Below are 25,251 nucleotides of genomic sequence, written 5' to 3'. Positions count from 1 at the left end.
ATGACTGCTAGGACTTGCTGGTGGCTTGCCCGGTTTAAGGAGGGGTACTATAAATGCTTGTTTCCATGCTTTGGGTATCTTTCCTGTTATCCATATTTTATTATAGAATTTCAACAGAGCCTCGACAGCGACTTCAGAGAGGTGGGCTAGCATATCATAATGACCATTAAACCTGGTGCTGTCTTTTTTCCTAATGATAATACTACATTTAGTTCATGTAGTGTAAAACGTTGTTTGTAGTCCTCATACTGACCTCTGTTATTGAACTATTTATGCAAGATAGATATTATTTGCAGTGTTTTTTCAGTGCTGTGTCAAACATACAGCATTCTTACCCGAACCTTTTTTAAATGCAAGCACATTTTCTGCAGTAGGATTCCTGGGAATAATTTTTTTTTGCCGGTTTGCTTTCTTTTGTCCACCATACTTTTTGTTTTGTTTGTGCAAGTCCTGATGTCTGGAATACACAGTGCAGCAGCTGCTGATAATATGCATTCAGTAAATTTTTGATCACTTTCATCTATCTCTATTTCATCATGATATTCTTTCTCTAATGTGGCATTTATTTTAAGTGACCACTCAGCGAGTTTATTCAGAGACGCATGGGGTTCCTTACCGTACACCGACATCGCACAATACACGGGCGCCTTGCTTTTCATATCCATCGAAAAAGGACCGCCGCGGCCGACATTCGATCCCGCATACACCTGTATAAAGTGCACTAACATCGCACAGTACACGAGCACGCCTCCATCGAAACAAGCCCGAGCTCTAACTCGGGCGGGGCATTTTTGAATGAGAAATCAGTTATGTACAAAGTTATTGTCACCACTGCAAAAACAAAATCCTTCCAAGATCAAATTCGCTAAAATCACAATAGATAAACCTAGTTTGCACTGGTTACTTCAATCCAATTAACGAGCATCTCGTCTCGCACGGTGGCCGATAACTTAACCCTTCAAGGCTGTGTTTATCTGCGTACTTCAAATGCGGAACGATTCGATTTCACGACAAAAGCGATAAATGCCGCAGCACGGTGTAAAATTATTCACGTAAGTGTGTAGAGCGCTCGTTGTAAAAAATATGGTCTCCGCTTTCATTCACAGCGTCAAACACTGCAAGCAGATGAGCATTTGACTTGGTCATTCAGAACAACGTTCGACATGCCAGGGACGGCAGCTAAAAGACCGTTATCCTCCCGGCTGCTGGCAGAACGACACAGGGGCTGCGGATTGCACATAGTGGGGTGGCGCAGCCGCACCGCGGAACAATGCATGACCTCACGCTAAGTGAAAAATAGTTAGATCACAAGCCATAGAGAGCGTAGTCATAGAAGTCGAGAAAAAACCCTGATGAGTAAATATGTTCGGGCGCCACAGACCATTATACAAAACTGCTTGGCCACACCAGCAATCGAAAATGGAAACGTTGCGTAGTTGCAGGAATACCGCCACAAAACAATACGAATTCAGAACAGCCACCGTTAAAAAATGCTGACCGCAGGCAAAACAACGCAACTGCAGCACATCACATGGAAAGAAAGGCCTGTTTGTTTTTTTGTTTTTTACAAATTTCTACTGACCTTTGCTTCTCAAGAACCTGGGCAGCTTCAGAGGTGTCCATATTCAGCTTCTATATATTTCTTTCAGGCTTCTGTGTTGGAAAACTGTGGAAAACTAACCTAAGAAGTTCCAGAAACTCTTTGACCAAGTTAGTCAACTGTTAATTAACTTCGCTCAAAGTTTTCACCTATCTGCCTTATATTTCTCGTCCACCACCCAGACCATCAGAGCGACAGCCAGCGACGGTCTGTAACATACAATGAGCTATTTTCGCGCCACAACTTCGCGCCAAAATGCGCGCGCACCACGAAGAAACCGGAAGTGGCTGCTGCATGGCCCTCTGCTGTTGGCTACAGAACACGAAAAACGGTGCTTCCGGTGCTTCTTCACGGAAGGTTGGCATGGTTGGCATGCCAACTGAGTGGACACCTTATAATGTCTTTTAACTAATTAGACTGCAGTTTTAGTTCACAAAATATTTGAGGTTGGCTACATCAAATTTTAAAACAGTTGTACTCGTCTAGTAGTTTTTGTAGTCATTTTAGCATTTTTGTCTGTTGTTGAGCGCTCTAGCGTTTCCGCCAACGTTTTTAGATTCTAAACATTATGCTAAAAACGTTGCTGAGGCTGAAGTTATGGCAGTTATGGCACTTTATGGTTTGGCATAGAGATAATACACAAACTACACAACACATACAAATACACAAACGCAGTAACCGAAATAAGGCACAAAACATCGACGAGGAATTTTTAAGTAGCCGTTTTTCTGATTACGTTTAAAAATATATACGTTTAAGATTACGTTTAAAGATTACGTTTAAAAAAATAGGAACTGACAAACGCCACCAGACCTTCTTTATTGGAATGCTCCGTCGCTTCTGCGCATGCGCCAGTTGAAAGAAGTGAGAAGAAATACTTGCCGGATGTGACGTAGCCTTGTTTTGTTTTGTTTGTAAAATGTCTGCCGCCTCTCGTCGCCGTTTCAAGCGATAGGCTATGGATAGGCCGATACTGGTTGCCAGTGTCGCCGGCTCCGTGATCGCTCGCAAGCCGGACATGGCTGTGGCGATGGTGGCGGACGGGTTTCTTGGCATTGTAGTTTGAATATCGTAGCCGTGTGGCCGTACGTGTTCCTTTCCACTTGTTATAATACTCCTTGAGCTTCGGCCTCGCGTACTGCTGTTCGTCAAGCAGCAAGCTGTGATATTCCCATGCGTTCTCTTAGTTACAGATAGCACCATCTCCGACCTGTGGACTCTGCGACGCTAGTTCTGCAATGCGTGTCAGCCCGCTCTTGTCGATGGAACATGCCTGCAGTATATCGCAAGTACTTACTTGCATTTCCCGAAATTTACACGAGTCACTGCCTTTGGATCATCCGGAAGTAAGGTGTACAGCGCAAGTAGCGCCACACATGGGATGCGACAAACTCGTCTCCGATCGAGTGCGTAGTCGAATGGGATCTCGCTGTCATTTTTATCGTTGACCTCGACTTCGACACCACTATTTAGTAGCAGTGGTAAACTTTAATCACCTCGAAATACCAGTATAAAAAGGGGCGTCGTTCCGGTTGGTGTTCCTTCAGGAAGAACGTTAGTCAAGTAGTGACTAACGTTCTTCCTGAAGGAACGACTGTTCATGTCAGTTCTAAATCCCGGATCCTAAGACGTGTGTATCGTGGAAGCTGGCCACCTGCCGATAATGCTCAATGTATACATATCGCTGGACCTTGTTTGCAAGATTTCTAAAATTTTTTGTTCGTTGTAAAGTTCTGCATGAAATATATGTGTATAACCTTTATTGTATTTAAAACAGCATTTCGTGCACCAAAATCATCTACTACAGGTCATTGCTCCATAGATTCAAAATAACAATTCTCTCACCTTTTAGAACACTGCAGCGCCGTACATTTATGACCTGATTTATCTGCAGCTATGAAAATAACTGCTTTGAAAGGGCTCGTGTTGTTATATACCATTCGCGTAGGCCTGTGTAACTTTGATGTCACAGTTCCTTATTGCACATTTTCTCGACTCCTCCTTCAGTTTAAAGCATCTGAGCAGTTAGTGGCGATGTATGTACCGAACCATCGCAACCCGCCAAAGCTTATTAAGACGAATAAATGACTGAACCTCATTTTCAGTGAGTAGGATTGTTTTATTTTCTCTCAAATAGTCTGTCTGGTAAAAAAAAAAAAAAAAAAAAAAATGCACACCTCATTCTCCACTTACCAGAACTACGAACTAAGAAGAGAAAACATTCTCCTCAACATTGTTTAGTCACAGTGGCTGTTGGCTACATAAAGAGCTGCTGATTTCCTTTCTGTTGTCTGGCCAGTAACTTAATGACAGCTTCTGTTCTGGTAGTCTTGATGCCATTGGCACTATAAGGAGGTTCTCACACTGCTTCGCTGTTTCATCACATTCCACATGACAGATACGGTAATGCTGGTAATTCTGCATCCGTTGCTGTAGTCAAGGGTGGCACTGATGAATACGCTCAGTGTTAAGATAGATGTCTCCATAGCTCAGTTGGACGATCCATGTCTGCACTTTGGACTTGGATGTAGGACAAACTGTTTCTGAGGCACGAATGCAGTCGGTACTCAGGCATACTGCCTTTGGCAGCATTGCATGTTGTGTATGAAATGGCATAGTGTGCAGAAGTCCAAAGCATTTTCTGTACAATGTAGCAAATGCTTCAGATCTGAAGGACAGTCTGCTGACTTTTTTCAACTATATTTTCTTTGTGGCAGTCGAACACTCCGCGTCCAGATAAAAAAGTATACCTAGCTTTATGGGGCAAGAAACACGGCAGGACATTTTAAAATGTAAATTTTCGAAATAGGAATGTTGCTCTGAATATCTTTGAAACTTGACAGTAAAAGATGATGTAACTGCCCGCTGCCTAGATAGCGGGCAGTAACGAGCCCACCATTAAAATGAAGGTCAGTGATGCAGTGATGCCCAACACACAACCTAAGGGGTATGTACAGCCCCCTTGTTTTTCTAAGATATTTTGTTATTTTTTTTTTTTGCACACTACTGAGAATTTTATTAATAGCACTGGGAGACGAGCATGTATGCAAAGGGACACATTGTCTTTAGCTGGCTTATGGTGGAAGAAACTATGACTTCCTCATGAAAGAGAGTACGGCAAATACAATAACAATCCTAACTTCAAAGCGACAGAGCCACGGTGCAAGTATAACAATCATGCCACAAGATGGAAGCGACGCTATGTGATCCCCAGTGGAAGCCTATGCCTTGCTGTTTCACGGCGGCATAAGGCAGTATGTTTGCAGTTGTAAGGATTTCGCAATGTCACGCATACAATATTGCATCATTGGATGCTCAATGCACCTGCGTGAAGTGCCCACCAGGGGTGAAATTCTACCGTTTATTCCAATAGCAGCAGGAGCACTGGGAATTTCTGTGTGCATTGCATAAAAGGCTGCACGTGTATAGCTTTATGTTGATCTGTTATATCATGGTGCAAAGGTGCACATGTTTTGCAGCATTCTTAGGTTTGCTAGTAACCTGAAATGCCATATAGTTTCTCAACACATTTTATGTAGTCCTTGTTCTTTAGTTTCTTTTTTTTTTTTTTTTTCATAAGTACGACCTCTGCCCTTGTGTAAAGTGTTCATTTGCAATTTCTCATCAATGTCGGAGTCATAAATATTGCTTGTCCTATGCGACACATCAACAAAAATAAATATAACAACTGCTTCCCCTCTATAGTCTCGGATACAATTTAAGTCTGCAGTAACTGCCATGCACAATTTCTTCGTCACAGAAAATAGTCTGTTTAAGGTCTTTCTGGTTACCTAAATAAGAAGCTAACCATCAGACAAAATTACCAGCTGAAGAATACCATCAATGCTTCTTGCTTGTTTGGTGTACTTACACATCAAAAACTGATTGTTTACCGTTCAGTGCAGTAAAACACATGCCGGGAAACATTCATTGGTCATTGTTAGCAACTGCTGTTTTCTTTAAGTTCTATCCTACTTATACCATCCATGTCACACCCCCAAACCTAGATATTAAAAAAAAAAAAAAAAAAAAAAGACAGGCGGCCGACACCACAGCTCCGAGAACTGCTCGCTAAAGAGACGACATGCCCGCTCCAGGTGGAACCAGACCTCCGTCCATACTCTTGCAAGCACTTCGTGAATTCCCAGGTTTTGACACCTCTCCTCTCCTCTAATGTTAGTGCGTGGGGGAGCCCCTGAAGGTGATTTAAATAAGACGAATAATGTTTCATTACAGCTATAGTTTAAAGCACTCAGTTACTAATTTAAAAATAGCTATTAGTTAAATAAGGCTGGCTACCACAGCTAAGAAAAATATTTTGCCCATACCAATGCCGCCACCGTCCCCAGCTTAGAGAAAATATAAATTCCTGCAAAACAGATATTCTGTTACTATTGTCATCACAGGGAAAGATCTACAGAAATATGCCAGTATTTTTACTCTTCTCCAGCAGCAAACTTCCCCTTGCTGTATGGCTAAGTACTATTAGAAATTTCATATGTTTAGTAAGAAAGCAGACAGAATTAGAGAAAACACACCCACAGTTGCATTTCTTGAGAAATTGTAATGAAAGGAATGCCTTCTCAGTTCCTTGGCTGGGCTGTACACAGCTGAGAAATTTCGATGGGCAGTATGTAAAAAAAAAAAAAGCAAGAAAGAAAGTAGTAAACTTCGGAGGTTCACCGAAGTACAGATGCCTATGGGACTAATGTGCAGCAACTCAATTTTTTTGTCTAAGTTATCGATTAGATATAGCATAGCTTCTCAGCTTTTACATCCTTCATTTAAGTTTTGCACTGCTGCTTCCCTAAAGGGATGCTGCAGACAGCTTCATCCTACTCATCTAAAAAAAATTGTTATGTGCGTTCTTCCAGGTTGGTTGATATTTTTTTGGCAGCAAGAGGTGCATTTATTACTCCGAAAACAATCAAAATGCAACATTTGATTTGCACCCGTGGTGCCATGACCAAAAGAACTACTTGTAGAGTAAAACCCATTCGCAGCACGAATAAAACAACGACAAGAAGGCAGTAAGCTTTGCTCTCACAGAAATGGCGTAGAACAGTCTGAAAAATTGTTGTGGCCTGTAGCACAGCATGGCTGCCCAAGAAGACAGAGTTACGGACTCGGCCGATGGAAGCCCCCGGCGTTACCAAACTACCCCCTTCCCCTCTGACCTACAAGACTAGTGGAATAAGGGAGTAATTACTCATAAGCATCCACCAAAGCACAGCGATAAGGCTGCAAAGGAAAGCTATGCAGCTTTATCAAAACCTCTTTGGTTGAAAAAGCTGCATATCTTTTCTTGTAGCAATAGGGCTGCCATCGGTTGGATGGCAGTGAGTAATCACTTTTTATTGCAAGTCTGCTTAACCTTGGAGGGTTTCCCTAAGGCACATGAAATGAGCATTAGACGATTTTTTTTTTTTTTTTTTTTCAGTAACCACATGTTGAAATGTTTTCTGTCTGCATGGTCTTGCTTTGTGACTAAACTGTGCACAAGTGGAAGTTGATGAAGACAGTGATGCGCAGCATGAGAAAGTGGCTGTATAATGCGTGCAATGTCAAGGTGAAGCTATAGCTTAGTTATCAATGCTTAAATACCGGATGCCGTGGGAGTCTAGTGGAAATTCTTTCTTTATCGTACGTTGCAAAACATCCCAGAAATAAACCCCTTCCCAACAATGCAAAAAAACATGGTCTATTGTTTCCGGCTGCTTGCAGATTAAACAGTGCGCCCCCCACGGTAAAAAAAAATCCCTTTCCTCCAAAAACTTCTTTACTGATAATGTTCCGGTGTGTAATTTAAAGAAAAATGTCTTAGCTCCTGGCGACACCTGCATTTTCTTTACTCTCTTCAAGACATCTCTGCCCGGACCTCCACTGTATAAGGTTCTGTACAAGGGTTGTGGCAAAACAATGTCACATAAATCGCGATACAGCTTTTTTCGTTTCACAGTGGACAAATATTCATTAGAAAAACGCACTGAAAGAAATCTTACACTAGCGACGACCTCCCTGTAATAACCAAAAATCCCACCCGTAGCTTCTTCGGTGGAGACAACAAACTCCGGTAGTAGGCGCCGTAGCCTAACTTGGCAGACGTATGATTTAATCATGCTCATGGGCCTCCACTCTATATGGCGCTCCAGAATGGCGGGCTATCACTGCGACAGGGATGCTCGACCCGCTAGAATATACTTTCGAGAAAGTGTGAATTGGTTTATTGCCATACAGAAAGTGGCTGCTGAACCTCCCGAATGGCTCTCAAGGGTAGAGCCTTTGCTGTCGTTGCGGGAGTTTTAATGTACTGAGACGAAGCCAGCCTGACATTGGCTGATGATGACCTTCCAATATGTACTTTGTTTTGTGTTATTCGTGTTGTGTTCTTGTGAAATGGTATGAACCAAAGCCAGGAAATAAAAAAAAAAAAAAAAAAAGTGAAGCTATAGCTTAGTTGTTTAATGCAGCGCCCAGAGAATCTGACCAGTGTAGCTTGCCATGGGTTCAAATCACATTCGTAGGCGTGTGCCATTTATATGCTTTTTATTATGCACCCATCACATGGTGCGTGGCGCCACACTCCGACGACAAGAGAGTGGCTTTAGTGCCTCAGGGCTTCAGACCAGAAATTTGCTTGCAGGCAATTTTTATTTCTGCGCATGCACCATACTGTTGTACATGCACAGACCACATGGTCACAATTCAGAAAATGTCATGTAGCCATCACAAATTTCTCCAGGAGAGTCCCCTTAATCCTTACGAGATGCAGCTCATGCTGCAAAACACACTTATCATCAATCAGTAGTGAACGGCTGTGTAGTCGTGCATTGGAGATCTGCCGGAGTAAACATTAAGTAACGTCACCGCAGTTTACTTACAAAAGTGGCCATTGGTGGCTTAGCTGTATTTTAGTTTCCATACTTTTGTAATCTATAAAACTTTTACCATAGAAAAAGCCTGTGTTTCATTATTAGAACACAGTAATTTATTGGTATAGACCAAGTTCATTTTGCCCTCACTATTCCCTTAAGTTGTTCTCATTTGGATGTGGATAGGTCAAGAGAGCTGTGCATACAGTACAGGCAGATGATAAGGGGGGAGGGGAAGAAACCGTAATGACATTCATGGTGAGCTTTATCATATTGATCGTATTTATATGCTGTGAGCAAGAACGTTCTGATGCATTCTAGCAATGCGAGGAGGAGAAAGCTATCTTATTGAAAGGTCAGGACACTGATTGTGGGAAGGTGCTGCTGAGAGGTTTGTGATGAGCAGAGCCTGTTTAATTCATCAGCAAGCCTCACTGCACCATAATTACGATATGACATAAACGGCCAACACTGTTAAGTTGCGCTGACATATTCATGCGTTGTATGCATGCACAGTGTATGTCATTTTTGGTTGCTGAGTGGGCTTACACATATTTTTGATGTGATACCCAAAATGTGAGCTCCTTTTTTTTTTTTTTCCTTCTTTCGTGCAGATGTCCGTGCTTAGGCTACACATGACCACCTCTGTTGCATATGCTCTGGTCGACGGCTGGCAGAGATGCCTGTTTAGGTAACTTTTGGGTCGTCGAACATCGGACCTTCACATTTGGATGAATCCACCGTCAACTGGTTACAGGAGAATGATTCTCTCCTTGCTCCTCCAGGAGAAAAACCTAGCACATCTAATCTGACCTCTTTCCTGGCACCTACACGCCCTTTTTTTTGTTGACCAAAGGTGTTGCCGTATATACGAAATAAATAATTGAAGCAACAAATAAATCTCGGCAATCTGCAAAATATGCTTGCACATTTAATGCTATTACATTTAACCTAGCGACCACATTTCGTGACATTCTGTGAATTGCAATGCATGTCTGCTAATTATTGCGATTCCTGTATGTGCTGTACCAGTGTACCTGGGCAGCTGTTTTCCCTCTTTGTGGTGAAGTTGCGAGTCTTCTGTTGGAGCAAAGATTGTGTTACCTCAGAATATTTTCTCACATGCATCAGTGCATACTTTGCTTGAATGCTTCAGTTCACCCTGTTAAAGTGACACTGAGGACAACTCCATTGAGTCATTGGTCTCAGTAAATATTTGATTATTTCTCTCATTATGGCTGTGTTGTCCGGCAGCAATTGTGGCATATAGTATTTATTGGTGAGAAAATTTAAATTGGAAGCCTTCCCAGAATCGATTCATGATGACCTTGCTGAAAAGGACGTGTCACTGCCACATTAGAGTGGCTCACGACACAATATATCTTGCAGTAATCTGCACCAAAACTTCTGTGTGGAAGCATGCATTTTACTTGCAAAATTGGCCGGTAATGGCAGCATCTTTGTTCTGTTTCTTGGTCTTTCCATCCTTTTAAAACCTCTGCTTTCATTTGAAGTGGTCTCTTTAATGGTTTGTGGGGTTTAACATCCCAAAGCGACTCGTGTGGTCTCTTTAGGATTAGAACACTGTATCTTAGCGATACAGGAAAACTGCTTTCCATCCTCCTTAGTGTCCCTTCAAAGGAATCCGACAATAAAACACAATTCACAATAAGTATTTCAATATGTATTGCCATTTGCCTACTTTGTGCCTGTGGCTAATTTTAGCTTGTTTTACTCCACAAAAGGAGCTTTGTTTAATAAAATAAATACAGTGTAAATTTCACTGGTGACTAATTAACCATATTAACAACTCCCTCTTGTGTAAACTCACTGAACATCTGAAATATGTTTCGTCAGCACTTCATTACTTCTGGGCTGCCATGAATGGCAGCTATGGCATGTGGTTTTTATGGTAAGCAACCACCTTGGCAGGAATGTTGCTTTGTGAGCTGCGTCGATTAGTGTCTGCCCAAGACTTGGACATCACTTAGGAATATACACGGTCAGCAGTAGGATGGTGTACATCAGACCTGTGTTGGCAGTCACTTTTTCAGAATTGCAGCGTTGGAACCAAGGACCATATGGCATTACCTTGGCCTGCATGCATGACAACACAACAAAAACAGGACATAACTCCGCCTAACGGACAGGATTAAAATCTCTATGCAGGCCTTGTGCTCAACACATCACTAAAGGCAACAAGCACTGTTTGCCATGTCAGTCACAGCAATGGTTCTAGCAAAACTACTTTCGCTGTGTAGTGTTTAATATTTTTAACAGTGCAAATTTACGCAGTTTTGTTACTCTTGCAATGATTTATGTCCATATACCTTTTTTATCGCATAGCTGCAGTTGGCTATCATGACATATGGAGTATTTTGTGACCACCCGAGGGTATTGTATGACCTGAAATCGAGATGCATGTGTGCATTTTGACACTACACAACTAATATGCAGTCCGCAATAAATGTTCCGTCTTGCGCTGGCAAGCAGACTGCTTAGATCTTTGAAGATGCAACACATCATTAGCATGATTGTGTGAAAAAATATGAAGGGATATCAGTCCATATCTTTGCAGCTTTCACAGCTGGCCTTTTTTCCCTAAGGCAGAGGAAATAATTACTTGTCAAACTTTGTTTTTGGTGCATGCTGCAACTAGTCACAAGGGCAATGACTGGACAAAGATGGAATCACGAACGCAGCACTGTTTATTTATTGTTTTAACACTAGTCTACATGCTTGTCTACAATGATAAGCACAACAGGGCAGGTAGAAATAACGTCGATCGAATAGGACGTCGTGGGATGTTTTCTGAGACAAAAAAAAATAAAAAAAATACAGGAATTAGATACAAGAACTGTCTAGAGCTAGAGCAGCTGGAAGATAAATACTGTGCAAAAATACCAGGACTTTCACAGCTTGCGCTTCGAGCCTTTAACTTTAGGAGCAAAACTAGAGGCAGGACTGCGTCGGGAGATGTCGAGAGCATTTTTTCTTTACGCGGGCGGTCGACCTCCTGGCACTCCTAAGTACAGAAGTTTACTTGAAAATATACCTGGATTCCACGGTTGCATGACTAGTCCAGTAGGCCGGCAGCAAGTCGCTTGAGAGCTGTGATGAATAGCTGGCCTTCCCGGTTGAGGTTCTATTTCCCGGTTAGTCCCGGGCTGGCTACCGCACCGGAGCTTCATAATAGATTAGCTGTGCCAAGCTGCCTGCATCAATTGGACACCGAATTCCGTGTTTGTACATCCGATAAAGGCAACGAAAATGGCAAAACAATTGCCCTGCGGATACACTAACCGACCTCTTGAAATCCAGGATAGAGAGGCAATTTTGTCTCCAACCGGCCTTTTTATACTGGTTTTCCAGGTGATTAAAGTTTACCACTGCAACTAAATAGTGGTGTCGAAGTCGAGGACAACGATAAAAATGACAGCGAGATTCCATGTTTTTTCGCATCCCATGTGTTGCGTAACTTGCGCTGTACACCTCAGTCCGATTGTTATACGTACTTTCGGACGATCCAAAGGCAGTGACTCGTATAAATTTCGGGAAATGCAAGTAAGTATATGGAATGCTGAATACACCAGTTACTTGCAACATACTGCAGGCATGTATCATCGACAAGGGCGGGCTGACACGCATTGCAGAACTAGCGTCGCAGAGTCCACAGGTCGGAGACGGTGCTATCACAGCATGCCGCTTGACGAACAGCAGTACGCGAGGCCGAAGCTCAAGGAGTATTATAACAAGTGGAAAGGAACACCTGGGAACACGGCCACACACGGCCACTCGGCTACGATATTCAAACTACGATGCCAAGAAACCCGACCGCCACCATCGCCACAGTCAAGTCCGGCTTGCGAGCGATCACGGACTCGGAGCCGGCGACACATGGCGACCATCTGTCGGCCTATCGCTAGAAACGGCGACGAGAAGCGGCAGACATTTTACAAACAAAACATAAAACAAGTTTTACGTCACGTCCGGCAAGTTATTCCTCCTCACTTCTTTCAGCTGGCGCATGCGCAGAAGCGACGGAGCATTCCAATAAAGATGGTATAGTACAAACGCCAGGCAACCTTTCCAGATTTAAATCTCATCTCTCACCCTTCTAAAATATTTTTTTTTTTAAAAACTGATATTTGCATGCGCCATCTGTGTAAGCTACAATAAAACAACCTAAAAAACAATTACTGACAATATTATGTTCATTTAGTGCACATATTAAAGTAGAGATAACGCGACAACATAAAACCTGTCTAAATTACAGCCAATCGGCTTGTCATTTTTTGACGTGAATTTTTGAAAAGTTTGAACGTTTGAACTAGTTGCGTTGATAGCTCCCGGTCAAGGCAGTCAAGGCAAGGCGCTTTTCGAGCGCCGCTCGTTGTTCTGCGCTGGCCGCGGCCAGTTTGAGTGGTCCAACGAGCCGGAGACATGTGCTCAAGCATACAGTACTTTTAATGCTGCGGTCGTGCAGGGAACTGGGCTTACATCTTGCTGCCGATTGGCAGTGCATCTAGGCAAAGGTGAGCTGTGCACATGGGCCGTTTAGCTCACTTTCCATGTGCGCTGCTTGTTGACCACTGCACATTGTCCAGTTTTCATGCCGTTGCCAAAGCGAGAAGCGTGCGAGTATTTTGAATACCACCCCTTTTAACTGTTAGTTTTAGATATCGTCTATCGACTCCGCGTTTTCAAACGAGCCTCAAACGAAGCCTTGGAAAAAGCATGGTACATTTCGAGTTGTCGGTTTGAACTTATTCGTTTTCATTTCTTCACGGACGAGGGGTTGGTGCAAGTAATGCCGAGCCGAGAGAATGAAAAATACATTAGGGCTAATTTAATTTGTTCATGATTTTGTTCAGTGTTCATCAGTTTGCTTTTATTGAATCTCTGGTATTTGATGGGTTTGAATCAATCAAACATGCATGAAATTCGGGTGCGGTTTGCTGAAACAAGAAAGAAAAATCGCGTAATTAATGCGCTTTGAAGGCAGAGAGCAATACGACTTGCATTTGATTTATAGCTCGAAAGAAAATTACAAATTTTGCTGCTACCAATTCCACATGCAAACGCTAGCGCTTTTTCAAACTTCCTGCCTCATTTCTGGCAGCTATTCTTATTCTGTAATTTTTGTGGGAGTGCTTTGGCACTGAACATTGCGAGTATATTATTTTTGTTAAAGGGGACCTGTTAGTTATAGATATTGCAATCCACCTAATGTTTACTGATGCTATTGTCAAAATGTAGCAGTTCTACACATGTGTGAATGGTGAACATGCCACCCTTTTTTGCTGCACAGGTAATTTGATTGCATCTTTATGAGCAGAAATTGTATAAGCTGCGGTTTATGAAGTGAGGCAAATAAAAATTGAACATTTCGAAGATAGGCTCAACTTTTTATCATAAAATATGGAGTAAAGTTAAAGTTATGCAACTGCTCTGGCCATCTGAGGTGCAAGGTTAGGGAGAAGAGAAATGTTTTTTAAGGAAAAATAAATGACATGATCTGTGCATTTAGAATTTACTGCTTTCTTTTCACTGGTTATCCACCCTGAGGTCAGTCATAGTGAAGGTGGCATTTGGGCTTAGTTGACTTCCGAGAGGGAACAAAGTGTTAATTTTTTGTAGTTACATTGAGTTGGCAGATTTTTTGCCCACCATATGCTGCTGAACGAAGTATTTAGTTCTTAATGTTGACTGAAGTACCAATCACATTCTGCTGATGTGTATTTATTTACTTGTCATGGTAGATGGGGTCAGGTTGTAAACGTGTTGCTTTCGTATGGGAAGCCATCAGGGGGTTCAATCCTGAGTGTATTTATTTATTTTGGTCATGCTGCAGTCCACAATAGGGTTGAAATTTTTAGCTAAAGGATAGTTTTGTGTTACAAAAGTTTGAAAGATTATTATGCTTATTGTGTTTGCCCAGGGGGCGGCAGAAAGTTCGGTGTGCGGATGAGGTTAAGAAGTTTGCAGGGGTCAAGTGGATGAAGCTAGCACAGAACGGGGTTAATTGGAGAAATATGCGAGAGGCCTTCGCCCTGCAGCGGATATAGTCAGGCTGATGATGATGATGATGTGTTTGCCCAACTAGATGTGAAATTGTGAGGCAGATTTTAATGGCATAATTATTTGTTAGTGGTAGCAGTATTAGGTATAGATGTAGTAGTAGCAGCAGTAAACACTTAGTAGTATTGAACCAACAATTTTTGACTCAATTTTAGGGTTCTGTTGAACTTGTTTCTAAAATCCCCACTACTCATTGCTAGATAAGACACTGTGAAATGGGAGGGGCCTACCATACCACTTCACTGTATGAGTTATGCTGTGTTTTCTTTTGTTGAAGTTTTTATGTTCTGTTACACGCAGTGCAGTCTGAACACTGCTTCTGGCAGCTACATGCCATCTTTTGCAAAAAATTTCCCAGGCCATGTGCAAGGCTTGTGCCACGGATCTTTGGCAAAGTGGTTATATAAATTTGTGAAAACAATATGATCCCTTATTGGCACCTAACTCCAGAGCCAAATGGACCCACACTAATCTGGTTACCACTGCTTTGGCCTCTGAATGGTTGCAGGGGATGTCAAATATTTGAAGGATTCAATGGGGTTTAGCAAGTCCCCAGTGGCTCCAAAGCACCTAAACAAGGCAGTGGTCACAGCTCTGATGCATTGTCAGGTTATGTCCTCTGCAGAGTGAAAGCCTTTTTTATATTCCTCCAATTAATACGGTCCTAAGAACCCCTAAGCACAGACAGGCCCCTGTTGGAAACTGAAAACTTCAATATTGCCAAGTAGGTCAAGCCTAGCTGTGTTGCTGAAAGAGTGAGGGAGAGGGGTGGGGAAGGGGTTAACTGTGATGTCGTAAGACTTCGGACTTATATTAAACATAAGCTTTTTCTGCTATACAAAGACTAACAGGTGTCAGCATGATGTGAAATTTTTAATTGGCAAAAAAAAAAAAATATGAAACAAAAAAAAATCTTCAGTGTGAAGAAAAGGGTAGCAATCATAGTTATAAAGCTCAACAAAAGATACAAATGGAAGGTAATACAAATGTATACACCAACGTGACACCACAAAAATAAAGGCACAAGATTCACCATTGCTGTGACGATACTAAGGGACAGTGTAAATGCCCAGTTCTCCATTTTAATAGGAGACTTTAATGTAACATTAAACGTAGGGCAGAGGTTGATAGGTGAAAGGGTAATTGGAAACTACGGCATAGGCCTTCTTTCATAAATGAGTGAAAAGAAAATGTTCAAGCCTAAACAAACAGACTGCATAAGAAATGGGCGTCATATCATACATAAAACCCAGCAGCATACAAGATACAGGTGTAGTAGGCACTGCGCGTATAACATGATCCTCTTTCATAATTTTCTTTGCCTTTAAAGTGGCATCAGTATTTTCAGTAAGATAGCACTAAAAAAGACTACTTGTTTTCTTCTGCTTTATGAAACAAGAATTTTCCTGCGGAGGGCAACTGTTAAAGAAGATGTTTGTGTGTTCTTTGAGACACTAGGGGCTCTGAGTGCCCGTGCTTAGCCGTGAGTGGTATTGCCACGTCCCGGGGAAAAGGGGATCATTGTGGTGGAGCCGACACTGAGTGAATGAACCTGTAAGGCCCCACGGCAGAGTTAAAGCACCACCTTAGCCCCAGCTTCGCGTAGATGACACCTTGGGCTGATCCACAAGGGAAAATTGGCAGTTGCCATTTCCTATCACGTTTCCGCACCTCTTTCTTTCCAGTCTTTCTCTTACCTGTCCTGTCATTGTATTGCTTCTCACTTTCTGGGCAGCGAGGGTTAAACCTGCACATATTGGTGTACCTTGGCTCTTGTTTACCTTGTCCTAAGTTTAATGTGTCTGAGACATTCCCATGTTGAGTGACCTCCTAGGCTACTGGAAAACAAATATAATGGCCAATTTATGGTTAACAAGAATTCGTTCTGGTCAGTCTCCGGAGAGGGGCCGACTGAATTGAAGCAAATGATCTCACAGAAAACAGCAGAAACCATTTCAAAGTTTTCTTTGCCCTCTCCATGATTGTTGGGGCAGCAGCAAGCTTGTCCTTTTCGTCATTGCAAAAATCATTAGAAATTGTGTTGGCAAAAATTGCAAAGGTAAAAAAAGTACAACTGGAGACCTGAGAGTTAACTCAAAAGAGCTAAGCAGCAAACTGCTATCCTTGCACAGTCTTGACAAACTAGGCACGCAGGTGACTCCTCACCGCGCCCTTCCAAACAGCAACTGTTCAAAGTATTGATGGTGAAATAGAAGAAGAACTTGCTGAGTAAGGGTGAATTGTAGCCCACTGAATCGCGATCAGAAGAAACGTGGCAAAGACAGAGCCTCTTGTCCTGACAATCAATAGCACAGCTCTTTCCAGACTCCATCCATGCAGCATACATACATTAAAAAGTCCCTGCATACCAAATCCATGCTGATATGCGTCACCTTTGGGTAAAGGAAACGAATAAGCGCACACATAATGTGTCTACTGCAATGGTGCACATGGTACATACTCCAGGTTATTTCCAGTCTGGAAACGAAAAAAAGAAATGATGAATTTGAAGACAACTGAAAACATATCTTGTCTTGAGGCTAGAAAGCAATCTACCTTCCAAGAGAGCGTCACATTTGCCTAAGCAGTCAGACGAAGACCACAACCGCCTTCAGTTTCAGTTGGCACGCAGGCCAAACAGCTGGAATGGATGCCAACATTCAGGAAAACGCCATTTTCACAGAAGCCAGTGACACTATTCATAAAAAAAAAGGCCAGATGATTTCAGCTGGATGTCCCCTGTCAGCACCATTGGCAGCAGCCTCCTTGATGGCAGGAACCCAGAACGATGCCAATGAACTGGACCTGTCCCCTCATTTTACTAAGCTGCAATTGCTGTCCCAATGGACTCTGCTTCACACGTGGCTTCCCCGCGGACCTCCAGCTCCACTAGTGGTCCCGCATGCGACTCCTAGTTTTCTGTTGCTGCAGCATCGACACTACTTTCTTCAACTAAAAAGAAGAGAGAAAGCTCCAATAGTGGGACTATACAAACCAGAAACAAATGTTTCAACCACATTCTTATAACTCGTAACATGACGCTTCTCATTCATTGGAACTGTGTTTTTTTTGGTTTTTTTAAAGTTCAACAACATGCAATATCTTTCTATATACAAGATAGTTACTGAAGTAATTGCTAATAGAATTAATATCTAGTTGTCTAATGGGACAAGCAATTTATTTTTTTCTAAAGTATTTTGCAAAAGGCTGTGTACTGAAAGTCAGTTTATGGAGAAATGCACAAAAAACAATATCCTGTCATATGGTTTTCATTCATCAGTCTAACAGAATTTCGTTTGGTTGAAACATAAGCAGCTATGAAAAAGTTTCACAGGGGCATTGAGCACACACACACACATACACACACACACACATATATATATATATATAATATCTGCATAATGACTAAAGCACTTCATATGAGTAGTGAGATAGCAGCTAAAAAGGGTGTCAGACAGAGAGATACAATCTCTTCATTATTATTTGCTGCATGTCTGCAAAAAGTATTCAGAGAATTAAATTGCAAACAGTTAGGTGTAAAGGTTGATCGAAAATATGTTTTAATCCTCCAGTTTAGGCAATCTTGTCCTGTTCAGTGATGCAAGGGGTGAATTAAGCAAATGGTTGGAGGACATGCAAGATTCACTGGTAGCCCCAAATGTAGAGGTGAATGGCACTGAGTTCATTTTGAACAATTTAGCAAAAAAAAAAGAAGTTTGTGATAGGTAATAAGCTACTGGAAGCAGTTGGAGTATATATCTATTTAGGCCAAGCAGTCACAGCCTATCCACAATTTTGGAGTATTTTTTGAACCTACAAATGCTGGGTGGAGTGTATTTGTCTGGCACTTCAGAATTCTGAAAAAATGGCTTACTTTACTCGTAAACCAAAGAACTGTTTCTGCCTTCACACACATTAAATGTGCTGTAGTTTGAGTTATCGCTATCACTGGCATGTTGGCAGTAATTAAAATGTTTTTTACAAATATTTTCACAGAAGGAAAGTGCAACCACTTTTTCACCTGGGCGGTGTGTTGAAATACAGCTCATTCGGTCAAAAAGCTATTGTTGTAATAGTACAATCGAACGCCTCTACAATGAAATGACCTGTAAAATGAAGGATTTTGTAGGTCCTAGCCGCATTCCTATCTTTCATATTTATTGTGAACGGCTCTACAATAAAGACCAGCCCCGCTGGGGTGGCGCAGTGGTTACGGCGCTTGGCTACAGTTCCCAAGGATGCAAGATTGAATCCCAGCCTTGGCGGCCGCTTTTCGATAGAGGACAAAAGCAAGACGCCCATGCGCTGTGCGATGTCAGTGCACGTTAATGAACCCCAGGTGGTCGAAATTTCCAGAGCCCTCCACTACGGCGTCTCTCATAGCCTGAGTCGCTTTGGGACGTTAAATCTTGCAAACCAAACCAAACAACGAAGACCAGTACAATGAATTTGCATATATAATGAAAAAATTTCGGCATCCCCCATGGCTGATTCGCTCCTTTACAATGAGCATATGTAGCTGCGCGGTCATTGCCCTCTGCAGCTGCTACTGAGTTGCAGAGCGCATTGGAAACACCACTGCAAAGACCACTCCGGAAATTGTGAACTCTGCAGTAGCCATGGAACCCGCGCATCAAAGCAGAAAAAAAAGTGCGCAGAGGGCAGAGCTACCGAAATGTTGGACAAACGGCGCCTGAGTAGCCTGCCGGCAAAAAGCAAAACTAAAGGCACAATGCTCCTCGTGCTCCCTTCTTAAGTAGCAAGCTGCAGTGAGCCATAGTAAACTGCGGTTAGCTGTAGACATGGAAGCCAACAGTGGTGACCTCAGTGAACAATAAGCCCAAACATGGCGAAGAAGCCGGTGTCTGCAGCACTGAATTTTGCCCCATTCCAATTGTTAGCCTACAAAATGACGTAATCTTCGGATGATAACTCTTGCATTAATGTTAAATAAAGCTTTTGTTGTTCTGAACATGCTTAACTTGCTCTATTGCATGCGATACGGTCTGCAGCTTTTACTGTGAAGTGATGTGTATAATGAAGGATTTAACTGGTCCCAAGTGCTTTGTTATAAAGCCATTCGACTGTATTAGTATTATTTAATAGCAATCTGCACTACATATCTGAAATATTAGGGGCTGCGTAAAAAAATTGTATCATGGCAGATTGTTGTTCTAGTAGTGATGATGTTTGATTGGTGTGTGATAAGCGATGACAAGTTAATGACATCATTGTAATTGATTGATGAATTAAAGAAATGAAAAAAAAAATGGAAAAAAGGGTTCAAAGGTGTCAAAATGCTGAGAGCCAATGCTTGGTTTAGCTCAGTAAGAAAATTTAGTCTATAATTGACCAGTGAAATAATCAGAATAGTTGGAAAAAATTGTGGGGGTTTAAGCACGGCTTCAGCCTAATGATAGAGCGAAAGCTCTGAGTGTTGCAGTGATAACCCTTTTAACACTGCCTTTTCAATCAGTGTTTTTTTTTTTTCTCGTAATTTTTTTAAGTTACAATTTTGGGGAAAGGAAGGTGCCTTATACTTTTGGGTAGACACCACGGAATGGTGGACACCCACACTTAATCAGGTCAAGGTCAAGTTTTCATAATTTTTCTTGTTGCATGTTGCATTGAACACAACCAGCATTCTGTTGAATGCATCAAAGTTCACTGGCGTTCTAGGCAGAATTCACTTTCATCCCCTGCGCATGTGATGTTGGCAGACGCTTTCCTGCTCCGCTCGGTCAGCTCTCCGCGACGGTGCGTGCATGCACACAGTGCTGAAACTACCCTTCTCTTCCTCCCCTCTGTAGTGAGCGCAGTGGCAGAACACCTATGGAATGGTGCAGCTGGTTGCCATGGTTACGGTGTGTGCACAGTAGAGGCTCCTGCCCCACACATTGACCTTAGCCTTACATGGCGTAGTGAAGCTTTCGCTTAAAAAAAGAAAAATGCATTCAAAGGTGTTAAAATGCTGAGAATGAGGTGTCAAATGGCTCAGAATGGAAAGCCATGTTTGCTGATGCTTAGTATCGGTGCATAAAAAATAAAGGGTCCGTGTGGGACCTTGAACTTGGAGAACTGTTTTCAAGGGCCTTGAAAGTTTGGGAGTTTTCGTGGGGTACTTGAAAAACCCTTGAATTCTGGTGTGGTGAGGAATGAATGGATGGAATCGACTTTATTAGATAAAAAAGTCTTCCAGAGTGGTCCCCTACTAGTCCAGGAGTCCACGGGCTTGTGCTTCACATAGCCTTAGGGCTGAGCGGTCCGCAAAGCAGCCTCCCAGGAAGAATAAGTGGAATGGGGGTTGGGGATGCTGTCTTGGGGGAAGGACATTCCCACAGGTTGTGGAAAAATGTGGATTTGGGCATGCCACAGGTGTCACAGGGAGGGGGCAAGCCGGGGTGAAAAACATGAGAGACGGTAGGGGGAAATGAAGCAACCCATCTGCAATTGTCGCCATGTGGCACTGGATATGAGCGAGAAGGTGCTGTGGGATGGTGGCATTGTCATGCGGCTGTGTTTGTGGACTGTGGTGATTTGATATGCAGAAAGGGCCGATGTGGCCTCTTTCGCGTGGCTTGGTGCCTGATCATCCGGGGCCTGGGAAGAGTCCTCGGGCGAGCGCATGAACGAGCTCATTACAGGGAATCGAGGCATGCCGAGGAATCCACGTCGGATTAATCGTTCATTCGAGAGAGGTGGCTGTGGCAAGAATATGATGGGTGGCCGGTGTCGTCACGCCTCTTAGGTAGTGGCGGTATGCAGCCTGAGAATCGGTGCAAATGTCAGTTATGTCTTTGTCAATGGTGGAGTAAGCCAGCGCAAGTTCGATGGTGGCTCCTTTCACCTCTGCAGGAGAATAAGTTCGGATAGGGGCGGCGGCCCCCACTGTGCCCTCTTCATAGGCTGCGATTGCCGTGAAAAATCCTACTTTAGAATTCTTTGCTGCGTTGACATAAAGGATATCTGAACGGTTGCTGTATCTTTTGGTGTAATAGCTGGCTCGAACCTTCCGCCTACCCTGATAACGGCCAGCGCCCATATTGAGCTGGAGGGGCTTCTGGTATGTGTGATCCTGCATGCGCGGAGAGATCCTGAAAGGTGTAGGACTTGCTGGGGTGGGGATGGGGGGATTGAGGCGGAGTTGTCGCAGTAGATGTTGTCCTGTTTCCGTGTGACTCAGGCTGACTAATAGGTTTGTGCGTCGAGCCTCTATTAATTCGTTCACGGTATTTTGAGTACCAGTGGCCAGCAGACATTCTGTGCTAACCGTCCGCGGAAGACTTAGGGCAAAGGTGACAGCCGTGCGTATTAGGATGTCTGCCGACTCGTTTTGGCGCTGAGTGAGTATATGGTATGGGGGATGGTATGTGATTCGGCTAATGAATAACGCATTGGTCATATTGAGGGTTTCGCATTCAGACAGCCGATGGTTGCGCGCTGCCACACGCCTGATTAATCCAGCAACCTACGTGGTCTGTCTTTGCAAGAGCTGAAGGGTGGCAGTTGCATCAAGTGCGTTGTTAATGAGAAGGCAGAGAATCTTCACCCGAGACACAATGGGCACTTGGTTTCCGTACATGTGAAGTTCAGTGGGGGGATCCCCGGGTAGGGGTTTCAGCTGGAATAGTTCCAATTTAGTTGGAGAGCAGCGGAGGCCTGTACTTTCTAGATAGGTGGTGGTGATGTCTATGGCAGACAGCAAGATATCCTGGGCTGTTCTAAGGGATCCGCCCGTTGTCCAGAGGGTTATATCGTCTGCGTATATGGCTGTGTGGAGCTCTGGGATAGCAGCTTTTGCTAATGGCACTAGGGCCACGTTAAAAAGTAGCGGTGATAGGACCGCCCATTCAAGGGTTCCTCCCTTCGCCTAATGCGACACATGGCTACTTTAGCTGGTAACCTACTCCAAGAGATAAAATTTTTTGTTCACCGTAAAAAAAAAAAAGAAAAAAAAAGTGAAATTATACGGGCTTCGGCGTCTTCCAACAGCTGTGCTTGCCAACAGTGATCGAGCACTGCTTGGCCCGCTATACATAAATAGGTACATAAAGTTCGCACCATAAAAGTCTCAACAGCTTTGTTATTGGAATGATTACCTACTGCATTCAAGCAGACTGAGTATTCTGGCTCAGGTGCCAATCTTTCCGAAATGATGCCACTCACAGGCACTTCTGGCAACGGACTACGTTGCTGCTTGGTTGCTGTTGTCGTTGCTAGGCCTAGCCTGTTTCGCACTGAAACTGCAGTTGCCGGTGCGTCAGAAGCGGCCAGAGCTATATGAAACCTCTGCTCTTGCTACAACTGGGCGTCAACTTCATCACCTTATAATAAAATAAATATGTGGCCAAGTTTCACTGTCTTCAGCGGTGAAGTTCACAGATGCAAGACAAATCTGAGGTGTGGCTGCGGGCAGAAACGACAGAAATTTGTTGGTATCACAATTACCGCTCTTGCAACCCTCTACTGGTAAACGGCCCTCAAGAGAGGTTTATTTTTTTTATATTTCTTTACTCCAACACTTCCTTGATCTTGTGAAAAATCTCTCATGCAATCAGTGTTAGATACGTGAGACAAAAAATGTTTCTTTAATAAAACGTTCTCTCTATTTTTAACTAAAGTCCTTGAAAAAAAAAACAGCCGTGGGTCCTTAGAAGTCCTTGAAAATCCTTGAATTTCGTGGCTGAAAGCCAGGGAAAAATAATTTTCTGTGTGAAACACTATCGCATCATACCGTTAATGGCAGAGCTTAAAGTTACAGAACACTGGCCAAAATATGCCAGGAGATTATGGTGGGAATGAAAAGATCTTGCCTCATATAGTACAGATCGAGCACTACATTATCAAAGAGGCTTTGCAATTTTAATTTGCCATTGAAAATCGCATAAAAGCAACTGAGGCGCTATCTTGCGGAGAAACCCTATTACTTTCACTGTAGTATGACTGCGTCTCAGCAAAATAACGCCGATTTTCGTAAGTGCATCCTGTGCTTTTATCTTCTAGGAGTGGTTGTCATATTTATTATACTTGTTTCCAAAACGTCTTTTTTGTTGACCACCAGTCATTCTCTCTGTCTATGCTCATGGTTTCCAGCATCAGACTACATAAAAACAAGCGCATGCACTGATGGAAAAATTCTCGGTAAAAACTTTCTACAGCGTTTCTGCCAAAACCGCTATGAAATCGGAACATTTTAGACAGCAACCTTTCCACTGTGGCGAAAAAAATTTGATGCTTAAATTCCAATGTTCTGTCACTGTAACTCTTTCGTTATACGCCTATTCAAATCGATCACCGGTGATTGATGCTTTATATCGCCGATTTCAAAATGTTGGAACCATTTTTCTTGCGCCTAGTGCCACCCAGCGGTTAGTCTAGCCAGTGCACTTGTAGAACCAGTTTAAATTTTCCCATTCTGGCGTTCTCATATTCGATGGACCTTTTAGAAAACTAATGTGCATGTGCTGTTTCGAAAGGGAGAATGGTGGCTGTGGTAGCAAAAAAAAAAAAACCTGCTACTCGTGGTAATGCAGCATTAACATCAAATTTTTTTAATTACAGACCTTGCAGCAAGTCAAAAATCGAATCAATTGCCGGCTTTGTTATCTGACAGTGTTGAGAGGTGATAATTATCCAAAAATGGCACCAGCAGCTCGCTAGTGACCTTTGACTCAGAGTCCGTGTGGTTTGATTCCATGAAAATGTATTCCTGAAGGTCTGCCACATGTCCAACATGCATACCCAGCCTGTACAGCCACTTTGCTGCAGTTTTGGTTTGTTTCTTCATGAAAACCGGGAGCTTCTTTACCTCATGGCATGAGAAATGGGGCTGTTTCCACCTGTAGTTCTTTTATATAGCTGAAGAATGGCGCTGTACAGATAGTTTATTTTTTTACACAGGCTTCCTTGGTCATTGGTCTTCAAAATGTATATTCTAAATTTTCTTTGTTTATGAGACGCCTGCAGATATTGTGCCTTTTCTATCTTATTTTTATCAGTTCCTCACAAAAATAGCAATTTTTCGATTTTTTGCGTGCTTCCTAATGAACTTTTTGCTTTGTAAGTTATGTTTTTGAAAGACTCTTCCATTATGTGCAATTTTGTGTGCTGCAACGTGTGCTGCAGTATTATTTGTACTGGCAAAAAGATATCTTCAGATACCTGTAAAAAATGGTCATTTTCTCGTGGTAACGAAAGAGTGAAGTGTCCCCCTATTCTTTGTGGATGTGTAGAGTGAGTTTGTGTCATGGTGCAACAGAACTGAGTGCTTGCTTTTAGTTGTCTCAGATTTAGGTTTGACTGTGGCACTCTTGATCAGCATAGTTTATAGGGGGAAGGGTCGCTGCCTGCCAGTAGTGAGCTTACAGAGCACCTGTCTGGGGGGTATGCAGATACTAAAGCGAATTCTTATGCAGTCTGCATGCAAACTGTGCTGTTTCCAGGCAATTAAGTATAAGGTCGTGAAATTTGTCACCTCTACATTGCCCATTTCTCTGAAGTAGGAACAAATGCATTCAATAAAAAAAAAATACAAATATTAGGTGGTAGCTAGCTCATGAAGAGGTACTGTCACCATCTTGTCTTTCTCGCATTTTCACATAGTTTTGCATTCAAGTAGCACCAGATGACATGTTGCATATTCTGTGAGAAGATGCATGCTTCGTAGCAGTAAAATGAAGTGCTAAGCGAGTTTGAATT

General features: G+C 42.7%; 2 protein-coding genes across 6 annotated transcripts in view; one reads left to right on the top strand and one right to left on the bottom strand.

The window, feature by feature from the left end:
- Positions 1-1,864, bottom strand: part of Slbp (Stem-loop binding protein) — a 49,412-nt gene extending 47,548 nt beyond the window's left edge. Inside the window, exon 1 of the mRNA XM_084591478.1 lies at positions 1,583-1,864. Coding sequence (XP_084447604.1) covers positions 1,583-1,623 — 41 coding nt within the window. The 5' untranslated portion in view covers positions 1,624-1,864. The remainder of the gene's footprint in view (positions 1-1,582) is intronic.
- A 10,890-nt stretch (positions 1,865-12,754) lies between these two features.
- Positions 12,755-25,251, top strand: part of LOC146206682 (M-phase inducer phosphatase 3-like) — a 215,797-nt gene continuing 203,300 nt past the window's right edge. The window contains exon 1 of one of the 5 annotated variants that reach the window (XM_084591474.1): positions 12,755-13,007. The gene's annotated coding sequence lies outside the window, so the exon portion shown is untranslated. The remainder of the gene's footprint in view (positions 13,008-25,251) is intronic. The other 4 variants (XM_084591476.1, XM_084591473.1, XM_084591472.1 and 1 more) reach the window with 4 other exon arrangements.

This window comes from Amblyomma maculatum, chromosome 1 (assembly GCF_055883805.1).
Source record: "Amblyomma maculatum isolate TAMU_Amacu chromosome 1, ASM5588380v1, whole genome shotgun sequence".
NCBI classification, from domain to species: Eukaryota; Metazoa; Arthropoda; class Arachnida; order Ixodida; family Ixodidae; genus Amblyomma; species Amblyomma maculatum.
This window is presented reverse-complemented; position numbering and strand designations above follow the sequence as displayed.